This window comes from Alosa sapidissima, chromosome 14 (assembly GCF_018492685.1).
Source record: "Alosa sapidissima isolate fAloSap1 chromosome 14, fAloSap1.pri, whole genome shotgun sequence".
NCBI lineage: Eukaryota > Metazoa > Chordata > Actinopteri > Clupeiformes > Clupeidae > Alosa > Alosa sapidissima.
In genome coordinates, this window is record NC_055970.1 from 11,919,291 (window position 1) to 11,926,790 (window position 7,500).

Sequence of the window (7,500 nt, forward strand, 5' to 3'; positions counted from 1 at the left end):
AGAGTCCGACACATGAACTTGGTGCGACAAGGACACCCCCTCCCTCTGGGACGGTCGCCAAACTATACCCATCTATACCCGACAGGACTGAACAAAAAAAAACAAACAAGCGATCAAAGAAAAACAATCTGAAGAACAAACTTTTAAGACATTCTGACCAAGTAGGCTGTGTTATCTCTTTGAGGACATGACTGGACTACGAAAGTGGGAATGTGTTTTTAAAGAATTGCCAAAAGGATCAGCTGAAGGCGAGTGGGAGATTTCCTTATCTCTTCAAAGGAGACGCAAGTCGAGCGGAGGGCCTGGAGGATTTCTAGTACTAATTACACTTTAGGATTGTTCTAGCACTGCGGTTAGCCGGAGACGTAAGCTGATTAGAAGGTTGAGGTATTGAGTCTGATCTTTAGTTGACTTTGCAGCTCAGTTCATCTTTGATAAGGGATTAGCCGGGACAGGAGCCGTTCTCTATGATCCGTGGCCGAAGACGGACCCCCAACAGCCAGAGCTCAGGGAACCTGTGGTTCTGTAGAAGCTCACCTATTCACCACAGCAACCCACTCCATCCAACCCCCATCACCTTCTCTTCTAAACACCTCTCCACCCAACCCCCCACCCACACCCCTCACACCCGCCCCACAGCCACAGGGAATGAGAAACGGCTTCTGTCCAGATGAGAAAGGTGCCACAGGCAGGCAAGCAGGAACAGGGCACAAGCCTTCTCACTCTAAACACCAGCAGTAGAAGTATGTACTGTATCCAGACCTTCAAGGAATTTGCCATCTTGCAATTTGAATTTGCAAATTCATGCAAATTGAAGAATTTCAGACATTTGCAACTTGAATTTTTCTGTTATTACGGCATTATTTGTAAAAATGTGTGTGGAATTTCTCTTTTCACAATGCACGATGCAATTTTTTACTGTGTTTTATGAGACTTTCCTCTGCACATTTAGTTACCTTTGGCTACAGCAATCACAATAAACTCTTGCAAGATCCTTGTGGGACTAATGTATCGATTATACTGGCAGAAACCAATGTCATACAATTTAGAGTTTGAAGTGTGCAGGACAGGAAGATATGAAGTATATGCCATTAAGTTTCTGCTGGGGCATCAAGGCTCAGTCCACGATTCAGACAGGTTGTTGATATTTGAGCAGTTTCCCCCGCATACACCTTCAATGATCCTGAAGTAGCATGGCCAGTTGGCTGCAATAGCGTGTGGCTCCATGCTAGCTCCATGCTAGCTACTTTGTTTCCCATTAGAGGACTGCATGTGAACACTGGGGGGTTTATGAGAACACAGACAGACAGCTTGTAGACTGAGGAGAAACTTTAGCAAAACAAGTGTTGGAGTAGGATCGTGGACTGCACCTGTCAGTTTTTAATTCTGCGTGTTCCTGTTAGAGAACCCTGTTTTAGAACCGAGTAAAATTCTCTGCTTTGAACCCAGTTGGTTCCAAAATGTACCAAAGGGTTCTCTTTGTGTGACAGATGAATTTATTCCGTGTTGCTTTGCTTATGAAGAACATACAAATCATTTCAAACTGCTCAGGTGCATTGGCATAGGCTGACGTTTTATTTTGTTGCTGTTTTGTCCATCATAGTTGGTTGTAAGGTGGATTTTGCTATTTGATTATTTATATGTATGTATTAACTACATGTTCATTGTAGCACAGTTCATGTCATTGTGATGAAGGATTTACATGTTATTTTTGTAAATACATTTCTAACAAAATACACAACGGTTGACTTTTTTATGTCCTTTCCTTTATGTCTGCTTCTCAGATTGCTTTAGCTTACGCTGAAAAGACAGGAAGTGTATGAAATCAGGATGGTCTATATGAGTATAACACAAAAACAAAATGTGCTTATGAGAAGTATGAATTGTTAGTTTCAACATGTCACATAAAACATCTGAGCTTGTGTTATAATGGGGGAAGGAGTCTTGCATCTGGTTGCACTTTGCCTTATTCCGTTGTTTTTAAGTTCATGAGGTGCTGTGTTGAAGATGGTGTGACAGGTCCTGAGAGGATATAGCCATACTTGAATTCTACCCAGAATTTGAGTCTGGTATCACACCATTTGGTTTTGATTATTAGTGTTTTAACTGATACAGGGAAAACAATGCCTCTGCACGCAATAGTCTTGTACAACAGACGCAATAGCGAAATCTAAACATCTATCTTCTCTAGCGTCAGCCTTTTTGTTGTAAACAAAACCAACTCAAGCATGCTCAAGTGTGACATGAATGTTGCTCATCTGTCCATGCTCATATAAAACCCACCCAAATTATTTGATTGGCCCAAACACCTCTGGCTCAGGCATAGAGATTTCTCAATTGGGCGACTCTAGAACAAATTTCCTAAACACAGATTTTATGGACGGGGTACATTTGGGCTGGCTTCCAGGCTAGAGAGCATACAGCCAAAGGTATGATTTCCAGAGAAGCTGAGGTTCATAATCTTTGTAATGCTCTCACATAGACTGTCCTGCAAAAGACAAACCTATACCCACACAAATCAAAAAGTACTAGTGACATACTAGAGACGTACGAAAGCAGAGTTTCTGCAGGAGCTGTGGTGCAGGAGGCTGCAGCGTACAGTACGTGCCATATTGGGTCCATGACGTGTGCTCACAGCCCATGGCTATATTCCGTTCCCACCCATCTCTCTCCCCCACTGTCCTGTCCAGCTTCACTGTCCTATCTGAATGAAAGCAAAAAGCCCCCTAAAATATACTTTCAAAAAGCAGTTTCTTTTTTAGAAGTGCTGTATTATGTGAGATGAATCATCATCAATAATAATAGTATCAACACACATGGACAGTAATGGAGGATAGCAATTAAAATACACAAAAATACAACTTTCAGTCACCAACAATCAAAAGAGACGATACTGCTTTCCAGAAGAAATACTGATATCTGTATCAACCAGGAGCAGGAAATATAAGGGACTTGAGTACTGAAATTGAGTAAAGCTTCACTGGAATTGGAATGGAACTAAATGTACAAAAGCAGTGGGTGACACAATGATATTAACTTTGCCTGTTATGGACCCTGTGAAACATGTGCACACACACACACACACACACACACACACACGTTGACTTATACACTTTTTGAGGCATTTAGCTAAGCTGGAGCACAATTGATTGCAGCATTCACTGATAGTGGGTCAGAAACCAATATGGATATATGTCTATTATTAAAAGTAAAACTGATTTTTGCTGGGTTTGTGGTGTTTCAACACTTCATTCAATACTTAGCAAAACAGCAAACTTCTTTCTATGCATTTTTGCTAGCCATAGATGCAATAGTTTCTATAAGAACTGGATTAGAGGCATGGACTTGGAGGTTAGCTGTGTGATTGTGCCTGTGTCCTTAGAAACCCAATAAACATATAGGCTACAGGTTTCCAACATTGAGTAGTTAAAGCAGTGCTGTGCTGTTACAAATGGGTAAATATAACAAAATATTATATAAGCCATTACATATGGAGGAATAACTGAACAGAAATAACTTAAAATACCTTTTTAACATTAGCAATGGCGTGTTGATAAAACCAAAAACATAAAAATATAATATCAAAAGAAATATACAAATACACATAATTCCTAAGTATTTTGTTGGCACATAAATAAAGCAAAACAACACAATGCAGAGATAGTGAGAGAAGCAAATGAACTCAATGTGTCCATGGTTCCTTTTTCTCATACTGTTCCAGGGAGGATGCAGGGGTAAGTAAATCCACCTGGGATAACGGTTGGACATATATTTGGGAAAATATATCCTTAGCTGGCTGGGAGCTTGTGACCATGATTGAATTCACTCTCCTTTGTCCATGCCTTCCATGACTTAGGAGTCTTTTTTTAATGGACACGGCAAAAACAAGAGAACGTTGAAAAGGAAATTGAGCATATCCATCTGTCTCTCTTTCTCTTTCTGTCTCTCTCTCTCTCTATCCTCTGCGGTGGTGGTGGCGTGCTGGCGGCTGCTGTGGCAGCGGCCCGCGGTTGGAGCATAGCTCCTCCAAGGGCTTGAGCAGGCTGTGCTCGCGCGGGCGGTACGGCTGGACGTAGCTGTCCTCCTCCAGCAGGATGCGGTCCAGCGTGCGCTCGTAGTTGATGTGCCGGCGCACCATCAGCACGTACTGGCGGCCCTCCTCCAGCGCCGGGCAGTCGCACACGTTGGGCACCCACAGGAACTCGCGGTGCTCCAGCCGGTACCGGTTGCGGTAGGTGTGGATCACCTGGACGTCGTAGCGCGTCTCCTCGCCACGGTAACGCTTCTCTAGGATCTGGGCACGGAACACTGAAGCACAGACCAGAGACACGGTTGTAAATACTGAGTGTAAAGGCCAATGCCCACTGGCAGCGGCATCCGCGTGTATGGATTTGACACTCGAGAGATAGAACAATTACAATTTTCTAAACGTTGGCGTCGACATGCATCAGACGTCGCCAGTGGGCTTTGCTCCATTAACTTTGGCGTCACTTCAGGCATGTCAGACACTGGGAGTTGGCACTGTCCTTAAGTCTGCCATGGCAAGTTAATAAATACGATAAGCACATTAAAACATAATATGACTGTACAGAGTATGATTAGTCTAATTGTAATGCTTTGCTGATGGTTTTATACTAAGTTCAATTCAGGAAATCTGTATTTACTATTTTAGCAAAAGATTAATGATGGACTCACCAAAGTCTTTCTCGCAGTACTGCCTCTGCCTCTCGGATCGACCCCGTACTCGCCTACACCTCCCACAATGCCCTGCTGGAGGGTTCAAAACTTTACGATACAATAACTCCTTTACAGCACCATATGCTCCTTGTGTACTATGTAGTAATGTATAACAGTGTTACAAATAGTCATAAAAATGCCATACAACATTACAACTCACAAGCATGCATGAATATAGCAATATTATATAATATAATAATATATATAAATGAACAAGTTAACATCATGTACAGTATATCATATGTGAACAGCCTGAAAGTAACAAGAGATGATGAAAGCTGATGAGTGGATTTAGCCTAGCTGCTACATATTTGTGATACACAGAGGCATGTTACAGCGTGACTATAGGTAAATACTGAAAAGGTCCATTTTATTAATGTCTCTCTCTCTCTGACAGGTTGTGGTTTATGTATGATTTGAAAGTCACTGGTATTAACCTGTCAACAGTGTCCTTCCTGACACAAGCTACCAGTGTCATAATTCAACCTAGAAGCCGGAGGGATATACAGTATGACATATGACAACTTGTGTGAGTGTAAGGATATGTGATAACTTGTGTGTGTCTGTTCATGTGTGTGTGCATATGTGGCAACCTGTATGTGTGTGTGTGTGTGTGTGTGTGTGTGTGTGAGAGAGAGAGAGAGAGTGTGAATGTGTGTGAGCAATGCATTAGAGTGTGTGTTCATGTGTGAGTCTGAGTGTGTGTTCATGTGTGAGTCTGTGTGTGTGTATGTGTGTGTATATGTGAGCGTGTGTGTGTGTGTGTGTGTGTGTGTGTGTGTGTGTGTGTGTGTGTGTGTATACACGTGTGTGTGTATGTGTATGTGAGCGTGTGCGTGTGTGTATGTGAGCATGTGCATGTGTGTGTGTGTGTATACACATGTGTATGTGAGCGTGTGCGTGTGTGTGTGTGTGTGTGTGTGTGTGTGTGTGTGTGTATGTGTGTGTGTGTATACACGTGTGTGTGTACTACCTCGCCGTGGTCCCTCAGGCAGGTGATTGTGATCGTAGTGATGAGGTTGATGATGAGGAAGATGACGCCGAGGAGGCTGATAAGGCTGATGCTGCAGGTAAGGGTTCACCTCTCTACCCCCCACTGGTGCTACAACACACACACACACACACACACACACACACACACACACAAGAATGTGAGTAAAAGGTGGATTTTAGCAAAAAGACAAGTTATTCAGAGTTTAGCTTCCCACAGCACACAACAGAGTCGATCAGATATCAGACTGCTCTCTGGCGTCTTTCACTTTCAACTCTACAGCTGTGGAGCTCACAGTATATTTATAAACAAACGCACAGGGGAGACACTCATTTGAGACAATGTTTTGCACCTACCAACCAAATCGGCTTTGATGTCCTTTATGTCTACAGATATTTTCTGATATTACAGTACTGCCTTATGGTTCTTTATATTTAAAAAAACCTTTATCATATAAATCATCATATAAGTGCAAGTATTCAATAGTTGGGGTAGGCCAAGTGTGTGGTATACTCGCTGATGGCACTCATATCTGTCTAACATCCGATAATGGCCAAGGCCACTGACCTCATATGTCGGGCCAAGGAACTGAAAAAAAGGGAGAAGAATGAACTTCCCCCATTGAGTCGGCTGATGTACTGCCAACACGCCCTCCAACACACCTCATGTAATCAGCTACAGACAAATGATCAAGGGCAGCTTTAATGCTCCAGGGGCAGAACGTAGATAACATCCTATAACATGAAACAGATGAAAGCCGCTCGGCTCAGCCTATGGGTTACAGTAAGACAATGTTATCTGCTGCCGGTGGTATATGTGTATGAATGTGAGAAAATATATAGCAGGCCAAAGGGTATGAAAGGTAACTCGACTTTTACTTGGCCTCACTTGATGTCAGTAAAACACATGTTCAACTGTGACTGATGAGGTGATTCAAACAGGGAAGATTGCTTCTACCTCTAGACATATACAGTAGCTACATATATCTGCCTGTTTGTATGTGTGTCGTATATGCTAATACTGTACAGTGCTGTACATGTGCGAGTTTGTGAGTCAGTATGTGTGTGTGTGTGTGTGCGTGCGTGTGTGCGTGTGTGTGTGTGTGTGTGTGTGCATGTGCTGAGCATTCCATCACTCTGTCTGTCATTGCTCTGAGCCGCCCAAGGTGACAAAACAATCTCACTCTGGAGAGTCTTACCCCAGTATGGCCGTGTGACCAAGTGAGGTCTGGTGGTGGTGGTGGTGGTGGTCGTAGTGGTGGTAGTGACCGTGGTGGTGCTGGGAGTCGGAGGAACCCAAGGTGGAAAGCCAGCATGGTGGGGCTGTCGCAGAGGACTACGTCTCCCATGATACAGTGCAAACCGGTCAGGTGGAAGCCAGTACTCATACTCAATCCCAGTGTTCTTATCCGTGGACAAGACCTGTATAGATGACAGGCAAAATAGACCTCTGAAGTTTGCCTACAAAAAAGAACCAAAACAGCCATCTTTGCCCATATAAGGAGATCTGGTTGTTAATTGAAGCTAACTACCTAAGGCAAGTTGCATTGCAAGTTAGCTCTGGGGTAGCAAAACTCTAAGTAAGCCGCCTTCACGAACCGGAGATCACAGTAGAGGGGCAGAGTAGAAGGCAGAGGACAAAAGTGTGTTCAGGAAAACGTCTGCATTTCAGACTTTTTCATCCCCGCGAGAGTTTAATAGGTGCGATAATTCAAAATCCCCATGTTATTTTCCCATAGGAAAAATCGCCAGATACCGGGTGTCAAAGATGGC

The 7,500-nt window shown here is 43.3% G+C and overlaps 2 protein-coding genes across 4 annotated transcripts in view; one reads left to right on the forward strand and one right to left on the reverse strand.

Moving 5' to 3' along the window:
- Window positions 1-994, forward strand: part of serinc4 (serine incorporator 4) — a 19,216-nt gene extending 18,222 nt beyond the window's left edge. The window contains exon 12 of the mRNA XM_042062601.1: window positions 1-994. This exon is cut by the window's left edge and continues 275 nt beyond it. The gene's annotated coding sequence lies outside the window, so the exon portion shown is untranslated.
- The window catches only part of adamtsl5 (ADAMTS like 5), a 45,297-nt gene that overhangs the window by 11,659 nt on the left and 26,138 nt on the right, over window positions 1-7,500 (reverse strand). Inside the window, exons 11-14 of one of the 3 annotated variants that reach the window (XR_006022564.1) lie at window positions 6,927-7,149; window positions 5,711-5,839; window positions 4,696-4,770; window positions 3,072-4,308 (exon numbers count right to left, since the gene is read on the reverse strand). Coding sequence is in view for 2 of the 3 variants with exons in the window: in XM_042062599.1 (XP_041918533.1) it covers window positions 3,956-4,308; window positions 4,696-4,770; window positions 5,711-5,839; window positions 6,927-7,149 (780 nt within the window). In the remaining variant the exon portion in view is untranslated. Of the gene's footprint in view, window positions 1-1,504; window positions 4,309-4,695; window positions 4,771-5,710; window positions 5,840-6,926; window positions 7,150-7,500 lie in introns of those variants that run through there. The other 2 variants (XM_042062599.1, XM_042062600.1) reach the window with 2 other exon arrangements.